Raw genomic sequence first — 14,928 nt, forward strand, 5'->3', positions numbered from 1 at the left:
TAAGAGGAGAGCACCCTTATTATGTACATTTCAAATCGGTGTCATGAAATAATAAACCAAGACAAACACTTGTGTACTTACTCACAACACTTATTACAGCTGTGTGTGTCTATACAACTTTGTGTTGTGTAGTAGGTGTTTGTGTTGTGTGTGTATACCAAATCAAATCAAATGTATTTGTATAGCCCTTTTTACACGCAAGCATGTCACAGAGGGCTTCACATACGCCCATAGAACTGCCCCTCAACCAACCTAAACCCTCAAGGAAGACAAGGAAAAACTCCCAGAAAAACTCCCAACGGGAGAAAAAATGGAAGAAACCTTGGGAGGAGCAATTCAGAGAGGGATCCCCTCCTCCAGAGACGGTTGGCAAGAGAGAGGAGCAGAACACAAGCTAAACATAGTCATACAGTGTCAATGGGTTTTGAAACACCAAAAATCCATTGTTCTGCTTTATAGACGTTGGATGGGACCACCATATATACCACCATCCCTGCGAAGGTGTGTGTTGCAGGTGGGTGTGTGTGTGTGTGTCTTTTATTGCAGCTGTGTGTGTGTGTGTCTGTCTTTACAACCTTTGTTGCAGGTGTGTGGAGGTTTCAAACATCCCCAGTTCAGCTGATCTATGGTTCAAAGTGTCTGCAGGTGTTGACAGTACTCAAGCCCCATTGTTGTTCCTGGTGTGCTGTCTATCACACTTCACACACACTCCTGTTCCTTTGTCTAAATGCAGGTTCCAAAAGTCCCACACACACCACTGACCACTGAGAGACCGGCAGAGAGAGCAGGTCCTGAAGCCTGATTTGAGATCTGTTTCGTGTATTAAGCCTGGGCCGTGGCTAAGCACAGCAGAGCAGGTAAGATCTGGGTCTGGGTCAGATAAAGTTGGTTATGTCTTATTTGGCACCATTTCAATGTTTGATCCCTTCAAAGAACATCATTTGCATATTTAGTCAATAGTTAACAGTACTGCTGATAACTCACCAGGCGGACAAGATTTTAAAAAGTATTGTGTGGAGAAACTAAGCGCTTGCGGGCTTGGGTGAACAGTGTGTGTGTGTTCATGCGTGTGGGTGTGTCCGTGTGTGTGTGTGTGTGGGGGGGGGGGGGTGGATTTGCATGTGGAGGTGGAACTGTTTGCTTGTATTAACCATATTACACAATCTGAGGCTGTTTGTGTTTAATATGGCTGTGAGTGGGAAGCAGGGAAAAAGATAGGAAGGGCGAGAAAGGTGGAGATCATGAGAGGAGGGAGAGAGAGAAAGGGAGGAAGGGAGAGAAAAATCTGGCGTCGGTTGGGTTGTTTTAGTTCTGTTGAATGTGGCGAGAGTTTGGTGAGAGAGTTCCAAAGCAGGCAGGACAGATCCCACCACCAAAACACAGATCTTCGGACATGACTGAACATAACACACACAGCCCTTTTGAAACTGCGCCTTTAGATGTCGTGCCCAGAGTAGGGGTTCATTAATGAAAACCATCCTTCTCTTCTAGTTTGTGTGTGTGTGTGTGTATGTGTGTGTGTGTGTGTGAAAGAGACAGGGAGACAAAATAAAAATGCAGAAATCAGACATGAGTGCACATTTGTGGAATTCCACAATGTCACTGTGCTCTGGTGCTCTGGCCTGTGAGGAAAGTGTAAGGATCTCCAAGCCTAACACACTCTCTCACACACACATACACACTCTCTCACTACACACTCTCTCACACACACGTACACACAGCTTGGCTTCACTGTCTGGGGTATAACACAGCATGTGTGTTTTTCAGCCCAGAAATACGTGAAGTCGTTTAATCGGAGACGGTAGAAACACGTGCTAGAACTTTGGGTACATGTATGTAATTAGTGACAGGGAGGGAGGGAGGGAGGGAGGGAGGGAGGGAGGGAGGGAGGGAGGGAGGGAGGGAGGGAGGGAGGGAGGGAGGGAGGGAGGGAGGGAGGGAGGGAGGGAGGGAGGGAGGGAGGGAGGGAGGGAGGGAGGGAGGGAGGGAGGGAGGGAGGGAGGGAGGGAGGGGTAAATAGTGATGACAAGGACAGAAACAGATGGCGGGAGAGAGAGACACACAAGGAGAGATAGAGAGAGGGCGAGAGAGACAGAGGGGGAGACAGACAGAGAGAGAGACAGAATATTGTATAGTGGAATGAACATATTGTATAAAGGACTGCTGCTCCTGTCAGCAGGTGATGCACAGTTATGGAAAAGTTCTGAAGCCTCCTCACAACAATGTCTTGTTGGAAAGCAGGAGTTACGTATTGTGTTGATGTCGTCAGGTATGCAGTCTGTCGTCACTTTCACCTATATATCTCCAATGACCGTGTCATCATGGAACCAGAGTGTGAATTACACATCCAATAGAGGAGGTGTCTCTCTCTTCCTGGAGCATAGACCTGGACCAGAGGAGGGGGTGTGAGGGGGTGTGAGGGGGTGGAGGAGTTTCGTCTCTAATAGTCATAAATATCCAGTGTTGCATGGAGAGAGCAGGGCAGGGTAGGGCCTCCAGGAAATAATCTCCCAGGAAAATAAGGACAAAAAAAACTGAGGGAGACCTCGGAATTTGCATGGGCTGGTCCTCCAACCCTGGCATAGAGACAAGGAGGGAGGGAGAGAAAGGAGGGAGAGAAAGGAGGGAGAGAAAAGAGAGAGAGAAAGGAGGGAGAGAGAGAAAGAGAGAGAGAAAGGAGGGAGGGAGAGAAAGGAGGGAGAGAAAGAGAGAGAGAAAGGAGGGAGGGAGAGAAAGGAGGGAGAGAAAGAGAGAGAAAGGAGGGAGAGAAAGAGAGAGAGAAAGGAGGGAGGGAGGGAGAGAAGAGGGAGAGAGGGAGAGAGAGGGAAGAGAGAGAGAAAGGAGGGAGGGAGAGAGAAAGGAGGGAGAGAGAAGAGAGAGAGAAAGGAGGGAGGGAGAGAGAAAGAGAGAGAGAAAGGAGGGAGGGAGAGAAAGGAGGGAGAGAAAGAGAGAGAGAAATGAGTGAGAGAAAAGGAGTGAGACAAAAGGAGTGAGAGAAAGGGTGGAAGAGAGAAGGAGAGAGAAAAAGAGGAAAGGAATAGAAAAAGAGAAATGGAAGGGAATACAGGGTTTTACTCAAGATGACAGTTATGCAAATATGAAATTACAGACAGGGATTAGCATTCATGAAATCTCCTTAAGGGAAGGAGGAGAGGAAAGGAGAGAGGAGATAACTGAACCCCGAAAGCATGTACTCCCCAGTCCTCCATCCTGGTGAACCGTTCACCCCCGCCCCCCCTCTCAAGTTACACACCATATCAATTTACACGTGTCAGACACCACACTTATAATAAAAGAAAATAACATATTCTGTCTCTCACTCTGTCACGTTCACACACACAGATTGTTTTGTCCATCATCACGTAGGAGGAGTCTTGTTCGCTGCTTGCCCTTACTCTTTTTACTCGCGTGCTCAATAACTTGCTTCACAACGTGTAGGAGAGCGGAGAAACTGCAACACGGGGAATGAGGAGCGAGAGCGGGACCGGAGTCTCTCCCGTGTTCGACCACACACCGTAGCCCAACTCAGAGTAGGAAGTTTACCACAGTTACCGTTAACCTTTTCGTCTTTTCACGTGATCAAGTCTACCGGGCCACAAACTCCAAGACAAACGGATTTCTCTCGATAAGCTCGAAGATGAGGGTGAACTTTTCTACAAATTGGATTTTTCAAGGCTGGATAACGCATCTGATTTTTGTTCTTTGCGCACAGGTAAACCAACTTTATTTCTCTCGACTGTACTGTGTTTTGGGCAAGAACCAATGCTGGCATGGGCACAGTTAAGAACTAAAAGATATACAGGAACATCCTCAACTCATGTAAATATCAAAAACAGTGAAAATCAGCCGACACGTTAAAAACGTTTGAGCCTTTAGACAGAGTTAAAATGTGGACTTGTTTGTTCACAAACTGATTGGAAACAGATAGGTTCCCACTCACACCCCCCCGCCCCTCAATTCCCGGTTCTCCGGGTAACCGCTGTGTCCGCGCGCACCGCTGTGTCCACGCGCACAACTGCAAGCCAAATCTAATCTTCTGTTTAGTAAACGCCTCGTGGCAGTTATGTTTGTGACTGAGGATGCTTATTGAGGCATCATACTGATTACATTTTTAACTTAATAAGTCTTCAACACAGAATATGAAATATGGCTACAGTTCTGTGTGGAGACGTTGAGATCTGTCTCGGTGTTTGACAGCGCTCTTATTGGAAGTCGTAAAGACCGTTTCAAGTTGTCTTTTTCACATCCTTTACTAATTTTTTCCCCCACCCTCTTAAATATCCAGGATCTATTTGTTCGTTAATTTTTTCTTTATAGTAAATCCTTCATTTGCTCAGTTGGTACAGTATCGATGAATTAAAGCCATATAGCGAGGAGCATCCGTCTATGCCCTGCCGCCGGCTGTAGTCCGCATCAGAGCATGCGTGGGTTGAGTGTGTGTGCTGCAGGTCCCAACCTGACTGCCGAAGTAACATCAGCCCACAAGCTACTGCGGCTCTTGGGCAACACTGTCTGGGAAGCCTAATTCTAACAGTTTATGAAGCTATTTATATTAGAACACGCTAGATACGTGTTTTATATCAGTGAGTTCTATTCTACTCTACTGCACTGCACTCTACTCCACTTTACTCTCTCCTGTGCTATACTCTGATGGGTGCTATTTGGTTCACTGTTGTACTTTTGTGTTTATGTCCACTGTCCCTTGTCCTTAGATAGACAGAGACCATGTCTTGTGGAGCAGGTTGCCTCAGGCAGGTAAATAGACTGAATCCATTCATGGCTGACAGATTGCTTATCATGGCAAGGAGCCAGAGGCTCTTGTGGCAGTTATGCAAATGTTCAGGTGGTCTAAGGAGGGAGGACGTCCTGCAGGTCAACACTGCTCACACTCCTGCCCCTCTGATCACGCAACACCCAAGACAGTTATGAGTTATGTTCACACACTTACTGTTCACAAACGCACACTCACTATAGCACACACTCGTACACAAAGAACAACACACACACACACACACACACACAAACGGTTAGATATAGTCCTTCCAGTGGTTAGAAAATTCTAAATCTAAACCTAACCTATAATCATATAGGGTGGATCAGCATGTCCTTTCATTGAATACACATCCAGTGAATGAAAACTGTTGCGTAGTTCCATAATTATGAGAAGCCCAGATGTGGAAAGAAAAATACAATTCCCAGCATTCCTTTGGTTTCCTGTGCCCTCTTGCCCAGATCTGACCAATGCAGACTGTAACATCACACACAGCTGTGGCTTCCTCAGCCTAATCCTCTACTTTCCTCACTCCCTAACCTACCTCCCTCATCTACTTCAAGTCAGACTCAGACCAGATCTAAACTTAGTCTCAAAGGAAGATTCAGACTAAACCCTCATGGAAAACTATGTATGGGAACTCTCCACCTTCCCTGAACATCTGTATCTTTAATCCTGGGAGCATCTCTCCTCCCCCCTCCTCTCCCCTCCTCCCCTCTTACCTCCCGTCCCCTCCCCTCTTACCTCCCCTCCCCTCCTCTCCTCTCATCTCCTCTCCTCTCCTCCCCTCTTACCTCCCATCCCCCCTTCCCTCCCCTCTCGCCTCCCCTCCTCCCTCCCATCCCCCCTCCTCCCCCCATCCCCCCCTCCTCTCCCCTCCCATCCCCTCCTCCCATCCCCCCCTCTCCTCCCCTCCTTTCCTCTCCTCTCCTGATAGCACATGGTCATCGTTACGGCTGTGGTCGATGTTCATCGTTAGCATTGTAGTAGAAACAAAACAAAGTCTGATGCGTGGCATGCGTAAGACACGCCTCTTGTCCTCTGTGGGGGGCTGGGACTGGGGGAGAGGGGCGGAAAGGGAGAGAGACGGGCAGAGGGTGGATCATGGATCACCTCCACCTCTGTGACCCCCCTCCACCACCACCTCCCTGGCCAGCCTTGCCCCTGCTCTCCCCCAGCAGCAGGGGCAGGAAGCTGGGGGCCGGATGGAGGAGAGCCTGCCTGGAGGGTCGTGTCCATGGCTGTGGGCTGGTGCCTGAGTTTCACACAAGACGGAGGCATGCTTTTACCTTGCCCTCTCCAAGAATATTTTCTCTCATAACAAAGTCATTCTCTAATTCAGCAGATGGGTTTGATAGTACAGAACAGGATGTGGTAGACTGTTTAGGGAAGGTTTTTGTGTGCATGTATGTGTGTGTGTGTGTGTGTCTGTGTGTGCATGTGCCTGCACGTGCATATGTATGCAGTAGAGCATGTGTGTGTGTGTATATAAACATACAGCACTACTCCTGCCAACAGCAGTAGGTGGTGAAACATGTTTTGTGTGTTTCTTGAACTCTTTGTACATGATCATTAAACACTCCGGTTCACCACGGCCTGACTGAGATCAGCACTTTGTAAACCAAGTGTTCAAGTATACTTTTTGATCTAAAAGGACAATACAGGGACTTGAACCTTTGATCTGCAGTCAAACACTGAGCTACACCCATCTCCCTCTGCTCTCCTTGCTTGTGCATCTGTCAAGTTAGGGTTGTGGTGGTTATTTGACTTTTTAAAAGCTTTTAGTGAATATATTTTAAGGCATTTCTGCTTTATTTGGACAGATATGGTGAAAAACGAGAGGATTTCTGTTCTTTTGAGGGTTTATGAACCCTAACTCATCAAATCAAATGTATGCTATTGAATGACGTGGTGAGTTTGTGCATCGGTAGATCTGACAGCAGAACCTGTGTTTGTGTGTCTCGCAGAAGGTCTGTTCTAGACCAGCTGGCTGTGGACAGAACAGGTACCAGAAACATGGAAGATGCTGCAGCATGTGTTCACCAGGTATCTACACACACACACACACACACACACACACACACACACACACACACACACACAGTAGGAACACTTGAGGCCAGCAGTGCTGCCAGTGACTCTTGTGTCTTCAGCTGTGTGTGGACCAGATCATTCACACGTTACTGGAAGGAAATGTTGGGTCACGTGACCTTATAAAAATGCTTTTTCCATTTTTACGTTTTTCCTGAATGAAATGAGGAAGGATGTCAGAAAGGGGAACAATCTCTCTCACACACACATTGGCACTCACACACACACACACACACACACTGCACATGCATGCAGAGACTTGCGCCCAGACACTCATCCGCCTCACTGTAGTGTCTGGTGGAAATGGTTCAATTCTACCTCCTCCTGATTCACTCCATCATTCTACCTCCTCTTCCTGATTCACTCCATCATTCTACCTCCTCCTCCTGATTCACTGCATCATTCTACCTCCTCCTGATTCACTCCATCATTCTACCTCATCCTCCTGATTCACTCCATCATTCTACCTCCTCTTCCTGATTCACTCCATCATTCTACCTCCTCCTGATTCACTCCATCATTCTACCTCATCCTCCTGATTCACTCCATCATTCTACCTCCTCTTCCTGATTCACTCCATCATTCTACCTCCTCCTGATTCACTCCATCATTCTACCTCCTGATTCACTCCATCATTCTACCTCCTCTTCCTGATTCACTCCATCATTCTACCTCCTCCTGATTCACTCCATCATTCTACCTCCTCTTCCTGATTCACTCCATCATTCGACCTCCTCCTCCTGATTCACTCCATCATTCTACCTCCTCCTCCTGATTCACTCCATCATTCTACCTCCTGTAGGTTGGTGGTTGTCTGGGATGATTGGTGGAGCTGGGATGTTTCACTAAAGACACACAACAATTTCATTTAATAAAATAATAATCAGGCATTCTCATCATTGTAGGACACTTTGCTGTGAAGCCATGCTCCATGGGTTCAGACACAGTGTGTCGCCCGTGTGCTGATGACCAGTACCAGCCTGACTGGAACAACCACACCAAGTGTCAGCCCCAGAAACTCTGCGACACCGGTCAGTTACCACGACTACAACACCCCTGCCACAGCCTCACCCCTAGCAACACAGAAGTCACGACAACAATAGAATTGTGTCTTTAGCGCGAAAGGCTAAGGATAACGTGGGTGTTGGTTTTCAGCTCGCTCCTTCAAGCAGGCGTTCTGTCTGAAGCCACGTACAGGCAGACGGATTGTGCACCAGACCATCAAGGCTCAGAAGGGCAGAATGATAACAGTCATTCAGTCTCAGGGAGGGCTCTGTGTGAACTAGGCACAGTGCAAAGCTTCTTTGTGGAGACTGACAACGAGAGAGTTGTTGCTGTTGTTGTGGAGATGAAGAACAAGCGTGTTGATGTTTGCCCGCCTGGCTGTCGTCCTGTGCAGGGAAGGGCTTCAGCAGTGAGAGGCCCAGGAACACCCTGGCACCAGAACCCTGCAGGTGCACTTCTGGACGACAGTGTTCTCCAATCAAGTGTGAGTTCTGTGAGAAGATACCCAGCTGTGGACCAGGGTCTGGACAGGAGACCCTCCCTGGTGAGACACACACACACACAGAGGCATTCAGACACATATACTGTACACATACAGATTAGTAGCTTCAGTACTTTACACTTGATGTTACTGTAACACAGTGTTAACCCTTTCTTAACCTACTCTCTCACACACTCTGTGTGTGTGTGTGTGTGTGTGTGTGTGTGGTGACTGCAGAGTCAGGGAGGAAGATCTGTGGGCCTTGCAAGAAGGGATTCTTCTCCTCAAACACCTCTATAGAACCATGCAAACCGTGGACCAAGTAAGTACACACACACACACTGTCAACATAGAGAGGGGGACGGAATGGAGAGAAAGGAGGACAGAGAGAGAGAGAGAGAGAGAGAGAGAGAGAGGAGGAGGGGGAGGGAGAGGGAGGGAGAGGGGGGAGAGGAGGAGAGAGGAGGAGTGAGAGAGAGAGGGGGGGAGGAGGAGCGACAGAGAGGGGAGACAGAGAGAGAGAGAAGGAGAGAGGAGAGAGAGAATAGGGGAGAGAGAGGAGGAGAGAGGAGAGAGAGAATAGGGGAGAGAGAGAAGGAGAGAGGAGGTCGAGGTGGAGGAACAGTCACCTGACCATGTGTCCATGATGTGTGTGTCTAGCTGCAAGGCTCAGGGGAGGATTGAAGAGAAGCATGGTACTGACGACTCTGACACTGTGTGTGGAGCTGGTGGTACGTACACTGGCCAGCCTGGCTCTCTGGCACACACACACGCACACACATACACATACACATACACACACACACACACACACACACACACACACACACACACACACACACACACACACACACACACACACACACACACATACACACACATAGCAGACAAGTGACCAAGCATATGCTGTACAGTGTTTGAACATTGGTGGAGGACTAGGCAGAAATACTCATGAATTTAACTGATTTTACTGGACTGATCTCTCTCTCTCCTTCTCTTGCTCTCTCTCTCTCCCGCCCAGATTCCTCCACTTCCTGGGTAGTAGTGTCCATTCTGTCCAACATCACCATCCTGTCTCTCTTCATCCTCCTGCTGTTCTGCTACAAGGACAAGCTCAAGATCCTGTCTGGTACATGCCACAGAGGTCTTCATCAAGTTCAGTTTGATTGGATTTCTTTGGATGTGAAGGGAAGAAATGTGACAGACTTTTATCTCTTACAGTGAATCTGCGTTCTTGTGTCCAGAATCTGAAGAGAACCAGGATTCAGCAGGTAAGAAGGAACCCCAGCTGAAGACTCTGCAACTCGAGAGAAAATCTAGAGTGTCAGTCTGAACCTGCTGTCTCTCTCTCTCTCTTTCTCTCTCTCTCTCTCTCTTTCTCTCCCCCCTCCCTCTTTCTCTCCAGGAGACTCTGGCTCCTCTCTACCATAGTGGAGGTGGAGGAGGAGACAAGAGTCCGATCCAGAGCTGTCCCCTGTGTGAGACCACCACCCTGATCCAGGATGACCCCTGCACCCCCTCAGAGCCGCCCCTCACCTGCCCCGGCCCAGCCCCAGCTCTCTCCATCAAACTGCCCCTCACGCCTCCCAGGCAGGGAGAGGAGGAGGGGGGAGACGAGGGCTCGTGCGCTTCCCCGCTGCTGGCGTGCACGTGCGTGCGTGTGCCGTCGGTGCGCGAGCCTCTGGAGGTCGGGGAGAACGAGGACTGTAGTCAGGCTGTGAACCCAGGGACTCTAGGACCCTGCTACTGCAGAGGAGGCCAGGGAGAGGAGGGAGAGAGGGATGAGGGTGAGGAGGGAAAGAGGGATGAGGGAGGGGAGGGAGAGAGGGATGAGGGAGTGGGGACAGAGAGCCAGCAAAGCACAAGTACACAGGGAGGCAAGAGCCAGTCAGGTATGACTACTCCCCCCTCCTCCCTCCCTCCCTCCCCTCTCCTTGCCTCCTCCCTCCTCTCCCCTGCCGACCTGTCACCTGACCTGTGTCCGCCCCTGACTCAGGCCAGGGCAGAGGTCAGAGGTCAGCTGACTGACAGGTCACTACAGAAGGGGAGGGGCCTTTATGGACTGAAAGACGGTTTTGGCTCCGCCCCTGGCTCTGACACCGTACCCTCTCCGCCCCCCACGGGGACCTCACTCACTCTCACAGCCAATGGGGAGCCATCGTCAGAGCCGAGCTCTGAGGCCTCCACAGAGGAGCTCGACCAGGGACTTTCCTTGAGGGCCAATGGGGGAGACAAGCTCTCTCCAAGGGATGTGGACTTGGAGTTTTCCCCCGAAAACCTCCAGAGTGACCTGGCTGAAACAGCACTCACCTCAGGTAAGTGCAGAATAGATAGACTTCTGAAAGAAAACTACTGTCAGAAAACCAATGACATACATTGACATACTAGATACTTGGGTGTGTAGTGGCAAGTTGTTCTAGAAGGCTACATCAATGGTTAGAATTATAGAACTGTTTTGTTTATTCGGTGAACGTTCTAGATCTTATAAAAGTTTGTTTACAGTAACAATAGTCATTGGAGAGTGTCCAGGCCTTCAGAACTAGGATTGGGAGAAGGTTGGTGTGTGGTTTTCACCTCATGGAGACCACACACAGTAGGAACGACAAGCAACACGAGAACAACAGAACTAAACTACACTTCCAGAGTGTGTTTATGCGTCTCTCTCTCTCTGTGTGTGTGTGTGTGTGTGTTTGTAATGTCTCTTGCTACAGTCTGGCAAATCGGTCATTGTGTGTGTGTGTGTGTGTGTGTCTTGTCTAGTGCAAGCTATGCCTTCCTCAACACTCCTGTTTTCCCAGAGTTCTAAGTGGTTGAGTAAAAGAACCGCAGACCTTATTGAAACAAGATGTGCACCGAACACACAATGGAGCAATACTTACTAACAGGCACACACACACACACACACAATGACCGCTTTGCCGAGCTCTAGCACTTTTGCTGATGAGTTTAGACTTTAATTATACTCCTGTGCTTCAGGAAATAAACACCATTTCCCATAATGCAGTAATAACAGGTCATTAACTGGACTTCCCACTCAGCGAAGACAGAGGTCAGATTGAGGGCACAATCCCCTCCCCTGTGACTGTAGACAGAGAGAAGCCTCCAGGTCTCAACATGATAGGATGATGTGTAGTCTGGAATAGAAGACGTTTTGTTGTGTCTGCCATACTGCGTGAACACTCAGAACTCGGAGCAAACAAAGTCAAAGCATAAATAAAGGTGCCCACTTTGCTTTGGTAACCGTGGTGACACAAGGCATTTCTGACTGATGAGACAAGTAAGCCGTGCTGGTAAACGAATGCAGGCTGACGGCTTCAAAATGAGTGCATGTGTTGGAGTGTCGGTGGGCATGGGTGTGCGTGCACTTGCGTGCGTGGGCATGTTAGTGTGTGTGAGAGTGCGTTAGTGGGCATGTGTGAGTGTGTGTGAGAGTGAGGTGTGTGTATGTGTGTGTTACACCAGCAGTGTGAGGCCTGAGTCAGTGAGGGTCTGCTTCTGGTCAGCGTGTGTCCTCCACCCTCCTCAGTTTCAAACAGGAAGTGGGTGCAGAGATGTGTCACAACAACATGTTCCTGCCACGTGTAAAGATCCCTCCTGGAGGTGTGAAAGAGGGAAATGAAATACATACTGGCCTCTTTGTTTCTGTGTAGAGAATTAGCATTACCACAGATGAACTAGACTAGAGGACTCAAGTATCACTTTGTGGTGTGAATGCTCACCCCAGGTGACCCTCACTGTGCTGACTGTTGAACTGACTGACGTTCCTGGGCATCCTGGACTGAGAGCGTGGTTTTAGAAACCAGCATTGAGGTTGAGAGTGAGGGGAATGTGTGTGTGTTTGTATGGGTCAGACTGTGTGTGTGTGTGTGTGTGTGTGTGTGTGTGTGTGTGGGTCAGTCTGATGCATGGTCATCACACCCACTGGTTGTTTGTCATACAAGGTCACCATAACCCATGAGTTGCTTCTATATCACAGTATGTGTGTGTGTCATAGTATAGAAATATAGATGGACAATTCATTACAAGATGTGCCTCTCCCCCCTCTCTCTCCCCCCCCTCTCTCCCCCCTCTCCCCCATCTCTCCTCCACCTCTTCCCCCCTCTCTCTCTCCCCCCTCTCTCTCCCTCTCTCTCTCCCCCCCCTCTCCCCCTCCCCCCATCTCTCCTCGCCCTCTTCCCCCTCTCTCTCCCCCCTCTCTCTCCCCCCCCTCTCTCTCCCCCTCTCTCTCCCCCCCCCCCATCTCTCCTCCACCTCTTCCCCCCTCTCTCTCTCCCCCCTCTCTCTCTCCCCCCCCCTCTCTCTCCCCCCTCCCCCCATCTCTCCTCGCCCTCTTCCCCCTCTCTCTCCTTCCCCCCCTCTCTCTCCCCTCTCTTTCTCAGGTCAGGTATCAGGGAACCACAACAATACATTCATCTCCAGTGGTCAGGTGATGAACTTCAGCGGCGAAGTCGTCGTTGTTTACGTCAGCCAGACATCGCTAGGCAACGCGGGGGCGGGGCTAGACAATGCGTTTGGGAACCCTGTCCAGGAGCAAGCCAATGAAAACGCTTGGCTCTTTCAGAGTCTCACCTCTAAAATCCCAACACAAGGGATCTCCATTTCCCACAATCCCCCACAGGATGACAACCTGCCCGTTCAGGAAGTGACCAACGATTGGCCGAGGGAGAAGTGAACAAGCCGCTTTGACTGAAGGATGTAAAGCCATAGACTGGGCCTGATTCTGTTTCAACCCCCTGGGCCTGGAGCTGTACTACCTACAGCTGACCCTGATCCCATACCTTCTGAGTACTCCTTCCTCATTCTCCTAAACATTCTAGGGAGCAGGAGACCAAATGGAATTGGGCCTGAGATTTAAGCGAGTTTAGAGCAGTGTGGTTTTGAGCTGGATAGTGTCTGAGTCCTAGCAAACTGAAACTGCCCTCTCTTAACCTCAAGGTAAACAAGCTACACAACATCCACCTCGTCCAGATTCGTGTCATCCAGCCTGTCAGTTTGTGGGTCAAAAAAGTTTACTTCAGACGATTTAATTACTCATTCATTTTGTACAGTTTTATTTTACCCCTGTGGTCCATTTGATATCTGTAGCACCACAAATGTGGTTTGTTTTTTCGAAGAAAATGCTGTGCATTTGTTGAGCAATACTGTTCTATTCTTCTAAGTATCTTGTGTGTTTTTAAATATGTTGCTCAAGTTCACATCTCAACTAAGACATAACTCAATTAAATCTTTGCTGACCTTTTGAAATACAGTCCAGTAGCTTTTTGATACACTTTTAAAAAGAGTTATACATGGACTTTACACAAGTTGAAAACGATCTTTGTAAAATGTTTACACGTTAACTGTAAACCAAATGTAAATATGTGTTGAAATCAAATGTAATAAATGAAAGGACGATTTCTCTTTTGATTTGAGACAATTCAATTTAAACATATTTTAAACGTTGCGTCGTTTTGCAACAGAAGTCAATGTGTGGTGAGCAGTTGGTGGATGACTAACTTTCTTATTCTTGAAACATCAAATTACAACAGAGTTATTTGTCGTTCCTTTCAGCTAAAATCACTATGAAAACATTGTTAATTACAGATGTGGCTCGGGCTGTCCTCTCTGTCTCTTCCCCAGAGTTGATAGACAACCTTTCATTAGAAAGACTAGCAGTTTCTTTCTGGAGCAGACATCCAGCTAGCGTAGCATGCTGGCTAAGCTATTTCTGTCCCAACCACATGAGAAGTTAGTTGTGCTGAATTAGGGCTGCTTTTAAGGTTGTGTGTGTGTGTGTGTGTGGTACAGTAATTTTCTGTCTCTGTGTGTGTGTGTGTGTGTTTGTGTGTGGAGAGTCAGGGAAATGTGCAATATGAGGACTGTGCTGTTTTCCAGTTGTTTTTGGATAGGAAAACAGGAAGTCCTGACCAACCTACACACACACACACACACACACACACTAACCCTACACATGGTTCACATGAAGACCTCAGCTGCTTCACATCCCTGCTTCTCTCCTTGTCTCCCAGAGGGTGGTCTGACCGTGTGCTGTACAGCAGCATGCCCTCTAGTGGACGTTTATCAGTTAACTGGGGATAAAGGTTTAGGATGTGAGGTTAGTGCACCGTACATGGGAGCAGGACATTAGACTGATCTCTGTGAGTTCTTCAGATTTACTGTCTCTCTCCCCCTTACTTTTCTCTCTCTCCTTTCTCCTCTTCCCCCTTTCTCCTTCTTATTCCTCCTCGCTCTCTCTGTGTCTTTGTCCTCCTCCCTTTCTCCCCCCTTCTCTCTCTCTTTGCAGTGTGGTCCTCACTCTATCCTGGAAACCACCTGAACTTCTCACGAGGAAATACTGACACTCCACATCCTCACTTGTCCATTAGGACAGTACTTGTGTTTCACCCAGGGGAATCTTGAACCAGATCAATTTACCAAGAATCCAATGATTCAGTTCATGCCTGGTTTCAAGATGCCTTCCAAACCCCCTTTGCAGATCAAGCTCAGATATCTCCTAACTGGATGCCGGAAGGTGTTCTCTCTGACACACTTAATCAATCCAACACAACTTAATTGAGAAGATGACATGGTATTATCACAC

The 14,928-nt window shown here is 48.5% G+C and overlaps 1 protein-coding gene across 2 annotated transcripts; it reads left to right on the forward strand.

Annotated features, from left to right (window-relative positions):
• Positions 1-3,365: 3,365 nt before the first annotated feature.
• Positions 3,366-13,735, forward strand: tnfrsf11a (tumor necrosis factor receptor superfamily, member 11a, NFKB activator). Of its 2 annotated transcripts, none has more exons than XM_084703182.1 (10): positions 3,366-3,712; positions 6,739-6,817; positions 7,768-7,893; positions 8,262-8,411; positions 8,586-8,670; positions 9,009-9,079; positions 9,370-9,477; positions 9,570-9,619; positions 9,754-10,663; positions 12,728-13,735. In XM_084703182.1, exons 1-10 carry the CDS (start codon positions 3,638-3,640, stop codon positions 13,018-13,020), a joined length of 1,947 nt encoding a protein of 648 aa, XP_084559308.1. In that variant the 5' UTR covers positions 3,366-3,637; the 3' UTR covers positions 13,021-13,735. The 2 variants fall into 2 exon arrangements, with proteins under 2 accessions (XP_084559308.1, XP_084559309.1); XM_084703183.1 differs by having other exon boundaries at positions 12,733-13,023.
• The last annotated feature ends 1,193 nt before the right edge of the window (positions 13,736-14,928 follow it).

The sequence above is a fragment of the Hypomesus nipponensis genome, chromosome 8 (assembly GCF_054491055.1).
Source record: "Hypomesus nipponensis isolate SF chromosome 8, ASM5449105v1, whole genome shotgun sequence".
Classification (NCBI taxonomy): Eukaryota; Metazoa; Chordata; class Actinopteri; order Osmeriformes; family Osmeridae; genus Hypomesus; species Hypomesus nipponensis.